The sequence below is a fragment of the Pezoporus flaviventris genome, unplaced genomic scaffold, assembly GCF_033815535.1.
Source record: "Pezoporus flaviventris isolate CSIRO_AGI_PZ_B2104156 unplaced genomic scaffold, CSIRO_AGI_Pfla_v1 ptg000007l, whole genome shotgun sequence".
NCBI classification, from domain to species: Eukaryota; Metazoa; Chordata; class Aves; order Psittaciformes; family Psittacidae; genus Pezoporus; species Pezoporus flaviventris.
Window position 1 is genome coordinate 72,901,761 of NW_026892555.1, and position 19,099 is coordinate 72,920,859.

The 19,099-nt window shown below is 37.4% G+C and overlaps 1 protein-coding gene across 7 annotated transcripts in view; it reads right to left on the reverse strand.

Annotated features, from left to right (window-relative positions):
- The window catches only part of SEMA5A (semaphorin 5A), an 831,366-nt gene that overhangs the window by 641,307 nt on the left and 170,960 nt on the right, over window positions 1-19,099 (reverse strand). For all 7 annotated transcript variants that reach the window (XR_009742648.1, XR_009742649.1, XM_061449193.1 and 4 more), the window contains 3 exons: window positions 13,962-14,024; window positions 7,237-7,335; window positions 5,828-6,041 (listed from right to left, as the gene is read on the reverse strand). Coding sequence is in view for 5 of the 7 variants with exons in the window: in XM_061449193.1 (XP_061305177.1) it covers window positions 5,828-6,041; window positions 7,237-7,335; window positions 13,962-14,024 (376 nt within the window). In the remaining 2 variants the exon portion in view is untranslated. The remainder of the gene's footprint in view (window positions 1-5,827; window positions 6,042-7,236; window positions 7,336-13,961; window positions 14,025-19,099) is intronic.

A 19,099-nucleotide genomic window follows, 5' to 3' on the forward strand; every position in this document is an offset into this window, starting at 1 on the left:
GCTTAGGGCAGCAAGAGGAGAAAGTGGTAATATTATGTCTACCAGCAGAGCAGAACAATCCAAACATTCCTATGCACTTTGCAGCTGGAAAGGCTTCTAATCTGTACGAGATTTTATTTAATTTTTTTCTGGTTTGGGACTACATCTGATACAAGATTACATTTTAATCATCTATAGTCTGCTTACTGACGGAGCTTCTTGACCTTTAAAACAAAGTTGTTATTTATTTAACATGCTCCAATAGCATCTATCATTGTATACCTAGGACAAAGAAAACACCTACAGTGTATTTCAAGATCATTGGAGATCCAAGCAATTGTAAGCAAAGGCATTTGGCAAATTATGAAACCAAGTGTCTCAGTGTTCTCCATATGATGAAAAAGAAAGGGATTGACTTGGATTTCATTCTTTAACCTGCTTTGCCCTTTTATTGGCTAAGTGAAGCAAACAGACATTTTAGACTAAGGCTGACTTTCACACTGAGGCATCAAACATTTACTGATTTGAGGACGTGGACTGAAAAGAGAAATATCTTTACTAACTGTAAATGCTGGAATACAGAAGAAGCTTAGAAGAAGTCTAAGCAATGAAGGCTTTTCCACACCTAACTGTATCCACTGCAGCTGTGGACTACAAATATAACTATTTCATTTACCTCTGTCCTCTAGAGCAAATGGTGAATTCTGCCCCTGCTCCACTTCGCAAATCAACTCTAAAGCAGTCTAATTAGAAGCAGGCTGTAACAGACCACTCTGGATATGATTTAAACTCTGTGTTACACTGAGAGCTTAAAGAGGCACAAATAAACAGCATGCCAACTGTAAATCAAGGTGTAAATCTTTTTTTCCTTAATGAAAGATTTAATTTATTGGCTATCATTTAATAATGTCCAAAGCAGACTGCTAAGGCAGACTATTCTTCTTACAAAATACTGCAAAGGTAATTTTAAAACGTTCTAGCAACATGCTGCCCTGTACTGACCTGAGCAGTTGGCTGAAGTTCAAGGTCTTGCTGACTGCTTTGGCCTGAAGAAGAAATCGATGGAAGAGCTGTCTGCTTTAGACATAATCCTCAGCGTGCACTGTATTACCTCAAATTGTTTCCCTGAAGCACAGAAGTACTTAAACACAGATTCAGAGAGGAAGAAAAAGGAGAGTAGGTAGCAGAACAACACACCTTTAAAAGTAAGTTATTGGTACCTTTCTATCTTCATTTGTTTATGGATTTATATATTCACATGAGTAACTTCAAGCATTACTTTTTTCTCTACATGAGAAAAGAGAAGGCCAAAACATACCATCAAGAGAAGGAAAGGTGGGTTCTCTCTTCCACATTTTCAGGTTTATTATCCTACAGCCAGCTGGGCTGCTGGTTGTGGAAAGTACTGGTTTGCAGCACTTGTTAACTCGGCTGGGTGATCATGTTCCTCTTGATTGAGAATAGTGACAGTTACAGAGTACTGACAGGTTGGGCAAGAAAGGTGAGGATAATGTGGGTCTGTTTCTTCACTGACAGTTGATAAATTCTTTGTGAGCAACCCAACCTGTAGGACTGCTGAATTATGGTGAATGCTCAGGTCATAGCACCAAGGTAGTCCAGTCTTTCAGCAGTGTCTCCTCATGGAGATGAGCAGAATCTCTGCATGGTGATGACTGTGGTCAAAAACCTACTCACTGCATTTGGGCCAGCCGCACATTGTCAACAGGAGTGACAGGAACATAGAAATAGGGTCCATAAGCAAAGCATTAATTTCTTTTTCTAGAAGAGGAAGTTCTGAGGCAAAAAAATAACTGGTGATTATATTCAGAGATAAGCAAGAGCTGAATAGATTACTACTCTTAATGTTAAAAAAAGTAAGTTCCAATAACCATCTTCAGGTGGTTCATTCCTCCATCACTAAAGACGATATGACTGGTTTACATTCAAAATTTTCCAAAATAGGAAAAACTTTTAGAAAGTGGCAGATATTTGTAACACTTGGCCAACTCTTCTTTCTGCCATTAAAAATTATCAAAGACAAAAGTCAAGGGAGTCAAATCTCAAATATTTTCAGCAGGTTATCTAGTGGGTGAACAGGAAGCATATTCAGAGACCCTGTAAGATGCTCCACAGTATCTAGCTCTAGTCAAAACAGGATTTCTGTCTTTGCAGGGTTGCTGTGCTGCCCATTTACCTTTTTGGATTACTGCTTGCTCAAGATCTTTGTGCTTCACATACCGTGGGCTCATTGAACTTTCCTTTTCCTTTCAATTATACACTCATGGTATATTCCTGTAGCTTACTTTTATACATATCCTGAGTAATTGATATTTTTAACTAAGCTACCAAACTCTTCATCACCGCAGATAACTGAGTGTTGAGTACAACAAGAAAATGATAATACAGAAATGAAAGCTCACTGACTTGTCCATACTCTACTAAGGTTTAAGCACCTGATCAGAACGATGCTTACCTGAAAGCATCATTATAAAGATACCTATGCTGAAAATAACTGCTAACTTACCTATTCAGTTGATGTGGATTGCTTCCAAACCTAGCAAGCCTGCAGTAGAAGGCAGGACCTGATAATAAATATATGACTCTAGCTGAACCAGAATTAATAGGGAATCCAGACTGAAATGTATTTTATTCGATATCTGTGATTCCAGAAACTGCGATCACTGCACGCTAAAATGGGATCTCCAGCCACACGACACATCAGCTCTGCCTTCCCCTCCCACTCTGTGTCACATAGTTCCTGTGATTATGGACCTTCTGATTATTAAGATTAGAAGCAAGGTTTCTTCTGTGATGAAAATTCGGAGCTTCCCATGTCAAGACCCTTCACCATAAATTACAGTGAACACTGACAGCAGACTGCCTCAGCATATAGGCATGTTCCTTTGGCCTGACTGATCTCACTGAATACCCCTGAAATTCACTGAGAATTGGCTAGCCATTAAAATCAATGTCTTCGTTGCATAGAGGAAGATAATCAGCTGTGCTTTAGAATACTGCCACTGCCCCCAACGTGCTTTGCAGAGTAGAAAATTTAAGAGAAAAAACATTGCACCTCTGAGGGAAACATGGATGCAATAGAAAACATACTTCACATTGGAAACATTCATAGACACATGTCCACACACACCTAAAACAAGGCTGAATTACAGCAACTGACAGCTACTGCTGCTGACCAGATAGTGACTAGGAAGCTTCCATTCCAGTTGATGCCTCACTTTTTTTGCAGGATTATCTGTGTTACTTTCTCACCAAAAGCAGCATAATCTTCCCTTCCATCCAAGCACTGAAAAACTAATGCAGTTTCTTGGCACTGAATCACATGTGAGCCAGCAAACCGACATAAAAGCAAAAGGATCCCCAACTCTTACCCACCCCAAAAGAGATTCTTCCTCCCTTTCAAGTAGGTAACTGGGCTGCTTCCAGCCTTTTTATTGGATTTGCTTGAACTGGCTCTAATTACAAAACTTATCTCATTCTTCCCCCCAAAGATAAAAGCCAGTTTCGTGGCAACTTAGTGCTTAACAGTTTTGAAGAAGAAGAATGAGCTCTAATGGAGAATGTATAGGTGCAGTTGAATGTATTTAAACTAAATGTACAGTTTAAGGCTGAAGCTTTAAACAGACAAAATGTAAATACAGTGAATTTAATTAATTACAGGAGTCAGGGGCAGGGAATTTCAGTATAAAGTTAGCATATTAGCAAAAAAATTCAGCATAAAACATAACCACTTAAACTCAAAATTAAGTGTGAAGAATTTTTTCCCTTTGACAGAAGCACCCAGGTGTGGCATAGCAATTAGTTCCAATGCCACAGCAGTGTGAACAAAAGGTGCCCAAACAGGGATATCTATATAATGAGTTAATTTTTCCTCTCATGTTTTCGTGGCACTGCTATAATTCTGTTTCATTGCATACAGTTTGGTTTTGTTAATTAATATTCTCAAATCAGCTGACCTTCAGAGAAAGTCACAAATTTCTCCAAGCTACCTCTGATGGCTTCCTTTGTACAGGAAAAATACACCAATCAAATACGTACAATTCAGCATTCAGATTATATGAGAACTAAAATATTCAAAATAAAGTCTGTCTCTTGTATCAGATCCTAATGTTCTGATGCTAGCATTTGTCATAGAGTCATAGAATCATAGAAGAGTTAGAGTTGGAAAGGACCTTAAGATCATCTAGTTCCAACCCCCCTGCCGTGGGCAGGGACACCTCACACTAAACCATGTCACCCAAGACTTCATCCAACCTGGTCTTGAACACTGCCAGGGATGAAGCATTCACAACCTCCCTGGTAAACCCATTCCAGTGCCTCACCACCCTAACAGGAAATAAATTCCTCCCTATACCCAATCTAAACTTCCCCTGTTTAAGTTTTAACCTGTTACCCCTTGTCCTATCACTACAGTCCGTAATGAAGAGTCCCTCCCCAGCATCCCTACAGGCCCCTTCAGAGGGGGTCTCCATGCAGCCTTCTCTTCTCCAGGCTGAACAGACCCAACTTCCTCAGCCTGTCTTCATACAGGAGGTGCTCCAGTCCCCTGATCATCCTCGTGGCCCTCCTCTGGGCTTGTTCCAACAGTTCCATGTCCTTTTTATGTTGAGGACACCAGAACTGCACACAATACTCCAGCTGAGCTCTCACAAGAGCAGAGCAGAGGGGCAGGATCACCTCCTTCAACCTGCTGGTCATGCTCCTTTTGATGCAGCCCAGGACACGGTTGGCTTTCTGGGCTGCGAGAGCACACTGAAGCCGGCTCATGTTCATTTTCTCATCCACAAACAACCCCAAGTCCTCCTCCACAGGGCTGCTCTGAATCTCTTCTCTGCCCAACCTGTAGCTGTGCCTGGGATGGCTCCGACCCAGGTGTAGGACCTTGCACTGGGTATGGTTAAACTTCATGAGGTTGGCATCAGCCCACCTCACAAGCATGTCAAGGTCCCTCTGGATGTCATTCCTTCCCTCCAGCGTATCAACCGAACCACACAGCTTGGTGTCATTGGCAAACTTGCTGAGGGTTGTATTTCATTTCAAACATGAGAATAATCCCATCATAAAATGAAATGCACTGTGGGGATAGCAACTGCATGTCACATAGCACACTTTATGAAAATACGTTTTGCTCCTACTGGGATAAGCATGAGTAAATTATAATATAGATAATTTCACATTTCATGTTAAATAATAATTTTCATTTTAGAAAAATTTGCTTCTTTTTTGAAATGCTGAAAATAGCAACTGGCCATGTTACATCTCAAGAATACCTAATCTGTTTACAGCTTCTCCCAGCTGGAAATCCTCATCAGGTGATTAACATCCATGACACAGGAGTGATTGCTGCAGTACAATTCTATGATATGTTTTGCAGACTAGACATATCCTTTAGCTATAATAAGCTTCAAAAGTGTCAGTCTTCCACCTAAACAGCTGGAAAGCACAACTTTTTCAGCTTGTCAAGGTTGGGACCTGCAGGCAAAACCAGGAGAATTCAGCCCATTCTAAACTGTTTCTTTTCTGCCTTAGGTTTTTTGAAGGACTTAACAAAAGAACGCTCAAGGTAAGTTACTGCTCTTGGCTGACTCAGCTTTGCCATGTAAGCACACCTGCAAATGTGACATATATTTAAGTGTACATCTACAAAATGCAGCTATATTAATTAAATGTCATACTTACACTTGTAAAGTTAAAAATAATGCAAAATAATTTAAAAATTAGATAAACAATACTGCAAAAAAAATCAAATTCTCAGAATGGAATTTAAAGACTGTAAATATGGAGAACACAAGTTAAAAAGAGTTGAGTCTCATGGTCCATCAGCACTCACCATTCAGCCACTTGGAGTTGTACTGGGCAGTGCGGAGAGGAGGAAGGGCCCCCAGACTGCGATAAATAGCAGGATCCCTTCCCGGAAAATCCATGGCTGTTGCAGCATATAATTCCCCACTGGAAGTGAGAAGAGCAGTGGAGTTGTGCTGGGGACTGTAAGGACAACGAGCCATGCCACTGATTTGATCATGTATTTCTGTCAAGTTACTTAACTGTAAAAGAATGAGAAAAACGGATTAAAATGATCTGAAAATTATCATTTTAGCCAAGCTGCATCAATCTGAGCAAAATCCTATCATAAACACCAGTTATCTCCTTTGGTATTACTGCACAACAGTTACAATCTGACCTTTCAATCAATCTGAAACTGTCTCACATAAAAAGTTTCACCAAAATGCTGTCTGATCTCACTTTTGCCTCTTCATTATGTGAAACATGCAAGTTAATCATATTAGCATATTAGAAGCAATTCAAAAATTAGTTATTTCTACACAGACTTTTTTTTTATGGAGACTAAAACCAGATCTGATTGCCAGATCAACTAAGGTACTTACTGCAGCAAGTGACAGACAATAAAAAAAGAACAAATCTATTATTTATTTTGCTGGTGTGTTTGAGGAAAGAATCTCACATGAAAAATGTGATTAAAAAAAAAAGGAGCTTTCCATTTCCAGTTCAGCAGAACAATCTCTTTGATTTAGTAGCTCTAATACTTTCAGCCATAAACCACAGTATATTGTTAATATGTTATTTGAAAGTGAAGGTACAATAGGTTTAAATATGATAAATGTGAAAAGTTGTTTTTGGCAATACAGCTAGTTTTTGTATTTAAACGCTTCTCCCCTCCTGAAATAAATAGCCACCTTAGTCCAAATGGTGACATTTTGATTTTTATTATGACTATTATTGATCCTTAATGGACCCTCTTTCTTTGATACACATAATATACAATTTGGGTTTTTTTCAGATACAATATGACAGATCTTTTCAACCAAGACTTCTCATTCTCATCAGTCAGAAATCACTAATTCAGGTACTCCCATCTTCTCCAGGACTACACATACACAGTATGCAGCTACCCATCTATATTTTACAACTAAACCTGCTGATGCCAACTGAACTTGACACAGTGGCAGGAGTCTTAGAAATACCCATGGTTCATGAAAATTGGCATGTAGGAAGAACTGAGGTGCTCATAGCTGTGTTCTCTCCCACAGCTGAGGAAAAGACTGCAAAAAGAGATCATTGATTAACTCTCCTTTTTGACCTGCCAATAACTAAATCAGACTTTTATACATCAGCTCACCCATCAATACACAAATAGCCTGGACTCAACCACAGCAGCCTTTTAATCTGCTGGCTCAGAACAGGGACTTGAGCTTGTGGGACAAAATATTTAACTCATACCGTCCGATTAGTGCAGATTGGAGTGAATGCATTGGTTCCACAGGTAAAGAGATGGTTGCCTCCAACAAGAAGCACTCGAATGTAGTTCTGGCATTCCTCCTGACACACAGTAAAGAAAGACAAATACAGTGATACTTCAAAGCATAGAGGAGACTAATTACAATTTGCTTTCCATTATATGTTATTATGTTATATGTTATATGTCCACACATAAAAATTTACGTGAATAAGGCCTAAGCCTCAAAGTAATCATTTAATAATCATTATATACCTAGTTTTCCTAATTACAACATATGCATCCATCAATCTGTAAAACATTCTTAACAGGATAACAACAGATCTCTTCAGTACTGAAGATTTCTTCTAAGTGTATATTTCAAAGGTTTATCTAAACTCTGAAAAGAGAGATACTGATTTAAATAATACACTGCCACGCCAAGAAATGGGATGCTGGCTTTGAAGACAGATCAGGCCAAGGGAAGAATTTGTAAGGAAAACAGGAGAAATAACAGGTTGGCAGTAACATGAGTATGTTGAAACCAAAATGAATAAAATTCTTGAGATGTTCAGATGCAGATTTGTCACTAATAGTTTTATAATTTGCACAATCTGTTTTATTAGAAGCATCTACATTTCTGTTAATTTGAAGTTTCTAATGAAATCTCATTACTTCAATATATAGACACTCATCCCTGAGGAATAATTTTACATGTTTTTTTTTGCCATGAGGATGTGTGAAGGCTTTATGATGTTCATTTCCCTCATTTCAGAAGCAAGAAAGCAACAGCAATTTCTATTGTTTATTCAGACAGAAAGCTTTCTTCTGCATATTATGAGACTCCCAGAACTGTATGTAGGAAAGATGCAAGCAGTCCTGTAAAAATCAATGTCCCTATCTGATAAAATGACTAAAGTCAACAATATGCTTGGAAAAAATAAAATTTCTTGGAACCTTTCATTTGAATGCTCTCTAGCATCCATTCACAAGACAGTCTCACATAAAGCACTGAAAACACTTGTGAAAATACAGCTACTCAATTCTAACAGATATTAAGTGAAATCATGTAAGTAAATCCATGCAACAGTAATGTTGCAGAAGTCCCATTTTTTGGTCTACAGATATATTAAATGTATTCTTTGTTTATCTTGAAAAGAGACTCATCCTGGAAGATAATAAATATAATCCTGAATAAATTGAACAGGCATAAAATAGACGGCAAAGCAAGACGGGCAAAATACTCTCAAAATCTCTGAGAAAACTCTCAGAATTTATCATCTGTACCTTTCCTCATAAAAATAAGGTTAAAAAGCCCTACAAACCTCCCACAAAATCTCAGAAAAAAAAATACTTCTTGAGAAAAATCTCTCTCAAAAATCACATTTACATTAGTCTCTCATGAAAATGAGAGCTTTTAAAAGCTCTTTGAGCCTTTAAAGGCAAATGTCAAAAATCTTAGAATTAAGATTTGATTCCCATTGGGTAAAAATACAACATCATTACCTTTTAAAAATTATAATTATTTCACTTCTGTGCAATTTCCCTGTTGAAGGTTGTTTTAATCAAACCAAAATAAACAATAAACAATAACAAAAAAATTGAGGGCAATTCCCCTTGGTTTGGGGTTGTTTATTTTTTGGAAGGGTGCTCAGAAAGGTCCATAGAATGTAATACAGAAATGCATTCTTTGGGTTGTTTCCATCCTGCCCTTTACAGCAAGCCATGGAATGTAAGTGTAGGAAAAGTAAGTGGGTTCTGACATTACAACCATCCAACCTCTTTTCTTCATATTCCAGAGTTTCCTGAACTACTGCCATTGCCAAATTACTTGCACGCTGATCACCCACTCTTTCTGCTAAAAAATAATGTTAGTTTTTTAAACTCTGACATTCCTCAGATTCACAAGATTCTTCTCTCTAATATTTCCGAGTCCTCTGCCAACTTGACAACAATCCATAGTGCAACAGGGCAAATAAGACATCTCCTATCAAATTTTTGTTGGGTACATAGTACAAGAAGATCAAAAATGAAAGAATAGCTTTTATAATTGGATATTTTATAACTGGATATTTTCTTCATATGAAAGATCAACAAAAATGCAAAACAAATAAAAAAATAGCCATGAATAAAACAATCATCAGCCAAAAACATGTTAAAAAAGGACTCCATTATTTAGTTATTTGAATTGTTCAGAGTCACTTTTCTAGCTCCGGAGTCAAGCTCAACTGTACCGGTTCATTTTCTCCATGTGCAAAAAAGAGATGCGTGATGTAGAAGTGGCAATGGTGAATGCAAATGACTTCAAAACCAAAGGATTTTTTTTATTTTAGAAGGTGATGGTAGGGTTTGGTAGCCTTCTCTTATGCAGTCTTATTCTCCAGTTTATCTTGACCTCTATGCCATATACTTTCCTATTCTTCTATAAAAATATTTCTGAAAGAAAGAAATTCATTTAGCAAGTATCTTTTGCTTTTATATCAACATCCTGGTAACAGAATACAACTACTAGAAACAATCAAGCAGCAGCAAAGCAGGCTAAGTTGCTGCTTAAGTTTTAGACCAACTTGACAGTTCAAGGACAACCTGGCTGAACACAGATATCTGTTTGCATCCATGTTTCTTGCTTTGGCTAACATTTTAAACTCAGTTGTGTTGAATTTTTTAATAATTTTATTGAAGTTTCAGATGCTAACACGCAGAGCCATTTGAATCTTAAACAAGCTTGGGATAAGAGAATTCAATTATATATTTTTAAAATATCTGTTTGGTTTATTGCATTTTACTGTGTGCATTTACATTTCTCCTTTCTAACAGTCCCTATCACATGTGGCCAGCGTGAATGGCCAAATTTATTCTCTTATCCATGTGTGGTGTTTAGACTTCTAAAAGCTAACACATGCTGGTCACAAGGCCATAATTTTGTCTGGATCACTCTTGGAGCCACTAGTTATTTTGAGCAACAGCTTAAATTGGTGGATAAATGTCTGAAGTCTCAGTAACAAACATCAGCCTTCAAACGTCAAGTGTGTATTACACTGTCAAATGTGACAGATGTCCCTATATATTTTTGCCTTCAGCACTTTCCCCTCGTTGACTCCTGAAGCATAAACCTCAGAACAACTACTGCTAACAGCTAGGGGCAAAAATTCTGTGCAGCTTCTTTTTCAAGAAAAAAAAAAAAAAAAAAGAAGAGCTGTGTTTAACTGGCCATTATCTCTAAACTACTAGATTTGCTTCAGGGTTCAAAGCTAGCTTCTGGTTTCAGGACACTCCACCAGCAAACTGACTTTCAGTTTCACTGCCTGAACTCATTGTCCCCATGCTGCTCTGTGGTTAGTAGAACTTTAAGAGAAACCAGGATTTGAATGAATAACTTATCCATAACCATCACTGTAATCCTCATCTCTCTGGCCTTGTATATTTTGTCTACAACCTTTTCTGTCCCTTCCCTACAGTCACACATCTGTCCTGAAATCTGAATTTGCCCCCAGAAATGCAGCCTCCAGGAACTCCCCAATTTGAGATGGATCTATTCATTCAACACAGCAAGCAAATAATCTTTCTGATAATAATAATTGGAATTGTGACAACCAGGGAAATTCCTCTGAAGAGGGACAATTCACTGTAGCACTAGAGTGAATACCTCAAGGTCAAATAATTCCCGGTTTTTGCAAAGGAAGGTTTTAGTAGTTTGACTAGGAGAAGAAGCATGCCATGGGTCAGGTATTTCCTCACCTGCATGCATAAGCCCTCCTTATACAGAGTACAGTGACCTTGTTTTAGTCTTGAACATAAGGCAATAAAAGACAAACTAGGCTATCCTTTCTCTGGCCATAAATTTACCCTTTGATTGTAACCTCAATCACATCAGTGAAAGCAACAGAAGCATGAGAATTTCAAAAAGACAGTTGTCATGCCAGCTGGGTAGGTTGCCTCAGTTAATATCTCTGCATTCTCCAGCAACTCCCACATGAAACTTTCAGGCCACAAAGTCTGCACACCAAAAAAAAAGCCCTATGGCAACAATGAGAAGAGAATAATTTCGTCCCAGGACTGCCTTCAAACGTAATGAAATGCACAGATTGTACTTCTAGATTGTAAATGAGGAACAAGGCTATGGATACAAATGAAACACTGAATCTTTATCCACCTAAAAACAATACTAAGTAACAATTTCAGAGGTAATTATAGGTACCATATATACAATTTTCCAATGATGGCATAACTTCCAGTCACCAGCTTCTTCAAAAGTGTGTGCTAAGAATGAATGAAAATCTGAATGTATGTACCACACTAAGGTCCAATATTACATGCATTTCACCGGTGCTGAGCATTTCTCCTGGCAAAATTATTTAATAGCAACATGTGCTTCTTCATTGTTGAATCCAGTGTGGATTTTACACCACAAAGTGTTGTCAACATAATATTCAAAAGTACATTTCTATAGTCTGAAATTTAATATTACTTTCATCCATCATGTTAGGCATTAGGTCACAGTCACTGCACGGTGACTTTCAGACAAGCTGAATGTTATTCTCACAGTTTTAAACTTGGAAAATCACTGTAAACCAAAGGCATAAGCGTTCAGTTACGCACTGCATTCCTACCAGGACAGTTTCTACTGCATGTGCATCTTGATCAAGGAAATCTGTTGTATTATATTGTTCTTGAGAGCACTTTTTTACTTCAAAGCATTGTCATTTAAAAGCTAAGGATCAAGGCATGAAGGATACGTTACATAAAGAAGCATAAATCTTCTAGAGAGAAATAATAACTCAGAAAATGAAACATTTGCTTAAAATATGAGGTCCCCTAAATTTTTCTTACCTGTTCACAAACTGACGAGCATTCTAATATGCATTCTGATCTCTAATCCATTTCTGCTATTAAAGCCTTCACATGTAATTTGAGTCACCAGAATTTATCTACTAAGAAATCTTAAAGTAAAATCTAACCCCTTTCTTTTCTCTAGCTATTAATACCTTTTATATACCTAGCATATCCTGCAGTGTGATAGCTAGTAAACAGTAATTGCTAAATATTTGTTTCCCGCACTGGGACAGAAAGAAAAGGAAAGCAGGACAAAGAAGGCAACACCATTCTTGATGCATTTTCCCCAGTATAGTAAACTCATTTCTACAGTGAAAGATATTCTTCCATAAAGACAATCACCTTTCATGCATGAAGCTTTAAACTGCATATTGAGTACACTTGCTTTTTTTTCCCCCAAGTAATTCTGTCTTTCTTTCTCTCTCCTCACAGTACAACATGGGCCTGCTTCTGAAGTGAGGCCCTTCTACCCTTTCAAACTCAAATGGAAATGGCTAGGCCAATGGTACACTTCAATTTTATTTTCCAGAACATAGTAGGAAAAGCTGGAACTGAACTGTTTAATAAGAGAACTTAAAAAGTTAGTGATTAGATAACTATGCAGAAGACATTCTTCCTCTACTAGATGCCAGAAGCTTTTGGAATGTGTTTTTGAAGCCCAGGGGTTTTTGAGTTTTGCACATTAATAATGTATACTGACGTGTTATACTGAACTTGTGTCCTGAAAGCAAGTGTGCTCTTTTGCAGTTATCACTGTTGATGTGCTTATCCTTTACGTTTTATCTCAATTAATTTTAATTATTAAATAGTATAATAATCACAAAAATAAATTGTATGCAATTCTAACTGCTTGTTGGAGCAAGTCCAGAGGAGGATCACGAGGATGATCAGGGGACTGGAGCACCTCCAAACAAAGATGGGCTGAGAAAGTTGGGGCTGTTTAGCCTGGAGAAGAGAAGGCTGCGTGGAGACCTCATAGCAGCCTTCCAGTGTCTGAAGGAGGGCTACAAGAATGCTGGTGAGGGACTCTTCATCAGGGACTGTAGTGATAGGACAAGGGATAATGGGTTTAAACTTAAACAGGAGAAGTTCAGATTAGATATAAGGAAGAAGTTCTTTACTGTGAGGGTGGTGAGACACTGGAACAGGTTGACCAAAGAAGTGTTCAAGGCCAGGCTGGACACAGCCTTAGGCAACATGGTCTAGTGTGTGGCATCCCTGACCATGGCAGGTGGGTTGGAACTAGAAGATCTTAAGGTCCTTTCCAACCCCAACCATTCTATGATTCTATGATTAATTCAATAACTAACCTCAGCTTAGGACAGACACAAAAGAATACAAGTTCATTGATACAGGATCCATTACACCTACCTGTGCTCAATAAAAGAAATTGTAACTGGCCATATAAGGAATTCGTTCTGAATACTAAAAATGTATCAAGTCCCACATGTAAAAAGTTAGTGAATTTCATATTATGTTCTTTATAGTGCCAGCAGATATGAAAAAATAAAAGTTCCTAAAACTGCATCTAATACACAGGGAAATAAATTGAGGATTTTACAAACTAATTACATAGTTACTTGGGATTTATAGCACTAAAAATGAAATGAGAATACAGGCCACTCTGCATGAGATGTTGCAGAGTCAAAACAGTAAATTGTTGGAAACTAAAGTTCTTGATCGTTTCAGAAAAGAATCATACGACTGTACTTCTCATCCCATACTCCCTATATTCCTTTTTATTCCTTGGTTTATACATCAGTGTCAGACTCCTTTCCTACAATTCTCTTCAAAAAGGGATACAGTAAAAATGCATAAGGTACATATTTATACACTGAATTACACCTACTATTAACATTTAAATTTTATTAAAGCAGAACAGCTGTCTCATGCTTACCTTTGATTTGCCTTTGCTGTAACAGGCTCTTTTAGTAGCTTCATCACATTGCCATTCCACTGCCTGCAAAAAATAGGAATTAGTTAGAAGTGCAAGGAACACAGAAATATAAGCCTCAGAGCTATCTAAGCCCATGCTTGAGAAACTTGTTGCAGGAACACTGCTGATTAGCTGCGGGTGACTCTATCCATAACTGCCTTATAGCTTTTTCTCCTTAGAAATGTAGTTTTGCTGTCGATGTTTTTTAGTATCTTAATCTGAAGTGAAGCTGGCGATCCCCATGATTCACTGTACTTACAGCTATAGCACAAATAACCACAGTCACATTTGATGCTATTTAGCCACTTTTATTTAGTCTTATTAAAGAAAGCAGTTAAGAACAAAGAGAAAGGCTGAACCCTTCTCCCCAGTAGAGTTGGGCTGCACCCCCACAGCACCTGAGGTCAGCTCTGCTGAGAGAACTTGCACTGTGGGAAAGTGTGCTCTGTTGCAATATCTGCAGTATTTATCTCAAGCATCAAATGGAGATCTTAGTTTCTCAAGGTATGACTGCAGCAGTTAGCAGCAGCACTAAAACATTCATTCAGAGAAAGGAACAACAGGCAGACACACACAAGACAACAGTGAAATGGAGCACAGCAAAGCAGAAGCAATTTATCCTTATTTCTGAGCTGTCTCTGCTTCAACAGATTTATGTCAGAACTGTAACACCTAGTCTGCATTACTGAAGTTTCACTGCATGAGTTAATTCCAATTATTTCCATATTTAACATTCACTAGCTATGACTTACAAACTTTATTGTTCAGTGGAGCAGGTCATGCTTGGTGTTTATGTGCTAACACATGTGCATATTTGAATGCCTGTATAAGCAGTGTAGTCAGAGTGCAGTTTAAATTAATCTGTATTCTTTCACCTTGACAGTGTACATCCATATGTTCTTTAGATAAAAATGCCACAAAGCACTTCATGTTTTATCGGGAAGAACTGACATTTCTAAACTAATCAATGCTATTTATTTATTAAAACCACAGCTTTTTCATTTTTATTTATCAGGAAATAATGAAAGACCATTCATTCAGATTTAATATAGGTAATGTTTTGTACCCATCTTTTAATGGAGACTATATTTGTAGGAAGCAGACTCTATAATTAATAAAAATAATAGGGTGAAAGCCTACTTAAAATAGGGGAGGAAATGCCTTCACAGTATACTATGCAGTATTCCTTGACTTTTTCACTTCAGGAAAAACTGAATTATGAAAACTAATGCCATTATTTCTCTTCTTCCACCCCAAACCTGCCTATTTACAGCATTTGCTTTTACAGATGAACAGCATACTGGGGAATATATCAAAAACTTCTGGAAGAATCCATTTGTGAATGACCTTAAGTGTTTACAACAAACTGTATCTAGCAGCATGAAAGAAATCTCATACAGAGTTAGATGAAAAAGCAGCACTGTGTCAGACAAAAAGCCAATGACTTAACTCTTCTAACTCTGCAGTGCAAAAAGTAATGGAGATCACAGTACAAAAGACTGCTTTTGGGTAACCAGTGTAAATTCCTAACCAATCCCTTAGGACACACAGAAGCTATATGCTATACTGTGCTAGATACAAGTACCTAGCTAGAACTGAATATATTATTTCTAAACAACACCAAAAAAATTCAGACGCCTGAAGAAATGCCAGAATTAGTTACCAGTAGGAGGTCAGAGTAGAAAGACTTAGTGGGATACAGGTGTTCAATAGGAACGTTTGAAGGGAAGTCCTTATCAAAACTGAGAAGACTACGCCAAACACAAAGAAGAAAGAAGACAGAAATATTGGATTAAAGATAAAATGTTTATCAATTAATCAATTTTCAGTGACAGCTTTCAATTGGCTCTAAGTCCATAGCGAAAGAGTAATTTGAAGGAGGACGTGAAATGCAAAAATTGCAAAGTATCACAAACCAAGCAAATTAAGTACATTTCTCAGGCCCTGACAGTTTTGGAAGAGAATTAACAAACTTTGGAGGTAGGAAACTCAGAAGCCAAAAGTGACAATTCTTCAAGTTCTGAGAAAAGCATACAACACATCTTTGCAAACAGGTCATGCTTGGAAAATGTGGGGACTCCAAGCGCCTACTAGCACAAGTAAAATTTAGGACAAGTCAGGCAGAGGCTTTATTAGCCTGATCACAGAGAACATTGCAACAGCATCTTCCTTTTGTTCCTTTTTCTCCATCAAATAATCATAGAGACTCAGCCTATATACTGGTACACAAAACAGAAAGAGGTGAAGAAAAACAGTAATTTCAGTGTTAGCAAAGTCAGGTATCCACCCCCTGTAGTGATGGACTCCTTAAGGAGCTGGCCAACTGCCACACTTCTAAGAAGGAACCAAAAAGTAAATAATTTGACAATACAGAGATATGGCACACACAATACAGGAGTGGCACACCCAATATTACCTTCGCTCAGAAGTGGTGATTTGGAAGCAATTACAGACTGCAAGCTTTTAGGTGAATATTCTTTCAGTTAGGATAAATGTCTTGGCTAGAGCTCTCAAATCTTAAATATTAATAATTTTACCACTACATCAGAAAACCACTAATACCATTATTAGCATAACTGAAAATAAACTTTCTTCTCTTTCTTTGACATTCATGAAATGCATAGATTTAAATAAAGATACGGTATATTAAAACATTATGTAATATTTACAGACACCATAGTTAACAGCACATAGAAGAAACAAAACAGAATAAACTACTGTAACTATATATAAACGCATATGCTTGCAAGCTAACCAAATGGCAAACTCTCCCCTGTTCATGACAACATATGCCAAAGGAGTAATACTGTCTGGACATGCAAGAAATAAGTGCTGACACACTGGTGACAAAACTAAGTGCCACCTTTGAAGTCAAGTGTACTTATCGTCCCATAGCCCCGGGTTCCACTGCTGGAGGAGACAGTAACAGAGCAGGCTGCAAATGAGGTATGTTACAACAGCATCTGAAGACAGCTGAGTGCTTCAGACTTGTACTTTGGTTCCTAAGTCTCCCAGTAATGCATACATATGTCCTATTGCTGATTAAATGAAAAGAACCATTATAGAAAACCGTTGCTATATATAGCTAATATTTTTTTCTGTCTTTCAGGAAATTTGGGAGAGCCCCTCACAAAATGGAAATTCAGATATTTAACACAGACTAGTGGCAATATACAGGGGGAAGACAGGTATAAACCTCCTCAAGTTAAATGTCATTTCAATGTGGAAAAAAATGTGTCCTGAATCTTCAGCACATAAAGAAAAAAAAAAAAAGGCCCAATAGAAAATAACAACGTGGTTTTTTGTCAGTAGAAAATGAAGACTTTAAATTCTGAAAGACCAGACACATACAGAATGTGTTATTTAAGAAAGCAAGTGCAAAACCATGTTTACTCAGAGATGTTACTGTTATGCACTGCTTCCATTAAACTGACATATTCTCCTGCTTGATCCTGTTTGCTGATAATTCCATGACATTCAGATGTGTGGTGCAAATATGAAATGCACACCATGTCAAATATTTGATTCGCCATGAAAGCCTACACAGCTAAATTTTATCCTCTTAGGATTTTTTCTTTACAACGTTTCTTAAGAAGCAGCTTCATTTTTCACATGGCAAAATATAACCTTCAGCATTCTGTGTACTGCTTTTAATTAATATTATAATTCTACTTAAACTGGTGACAAAATTTATCAAACCAAATTATAGGCACTCAAGTTTGTTCACTCTGAGGAAAAAGGAAACAGAGATTTGAATGTTTGTGCTAGAGAAAGTAAGGATGGGTAGCAGTACATCAGCTACTTCTATGCATCTCCACAAAGAATGCAGCTACACAGGTGAAGGAGTAGGGTTTAAAGTAGCACATCAGTCTATTTCTGACAGCAACCTGACGCTACTTACAGCAGCATGACTTTTACAAATCCTGCTATCAATATGGTCTTTCAAGCACCTCTACAAATTTAATGCCTTGGCTTAGTTTGTTTCTAATTTCCCTGTCTTGAGCATAACTCCATTCCAACAGACCGAAATAATTATGTAACAGTCACCAGCAAAGCAGTGTGAAATGTATGTAGTGAGACTTTTACCCTGTGAAAGTCAGTGTGGACAACTCTAAAGACTGAACTTGACAGGTACAACTTGAACTCGACGCAGTGTACTCCAATGGCAGTCACAGTTCACTTTTGAACACATACTGCTTTCTTCAATTAAAAAAAAAAATACACAGATTGCAAAGCTCCGTATAGATTTGATGTAAAATCAGACTGAGTAAAAACACGGCTTTGGTTGCCCGGTTAACTCTATCAACTTTCAAACTGATGGCAGGCATCTGGTTGTAAAAGCTCAATTGTGAATAACTGTATCCGTGTTTTAAAAGTTACATCATTGATGTTTATAAAGAGCCTCAAAAACTTCAGATAAAATCTCTCCTGGGATTTTCAAGGGACAGTGGAAGGAGAGAAATTCCAACCAAAGAAGAAACAAATTCCAACAAATTCCAACTGAAGGTATATAACGAAAGTATTCTCTTCAAACTAAAGAAAAATATGTATTCAACACCCATCTGTTAAGTTAAAAATTACAGTATTAAAATTTGTCATATTTTTTTGAAAAACAAATATATTTCATTAGTTTCTCTGGATGAACAACAGCAATCTTGCTTAAAATTTAAATGACTGTGTCTTTAGCAGGCAAACCTCATCAATGCAAAGAAATAAGCTCCAACAGAAAACAAAAGAAAATCTCCAATGCGATGTGATTTATCCAAATACCTTAAAAGAACACTAAAAGAGAATCAAGGGAAGTGTAGAAGCAATGAATAATGTTCACATGACCCTCCCACTGAAGAAATAAGTGTCAAAGGGTTCTCTTCATGCCCAATGTGCAGCAGCAAAGCAAGTCTTAAGGCAACACATCTGGAGGTCACTTCCAGCCTAAATTATTCTATGATCTTCATAAAAAATTCCAAAATGCAAAAAGGCAAAGAAATCAAAACTCTAAGTAGTTAACTTTAATGTAGCTCCCTTCTATAATTATAAATTTAACCAGTAAATGCAGACAAGAAGTTTAAACACAGTCAAGGAATGACTGGGCAATTACA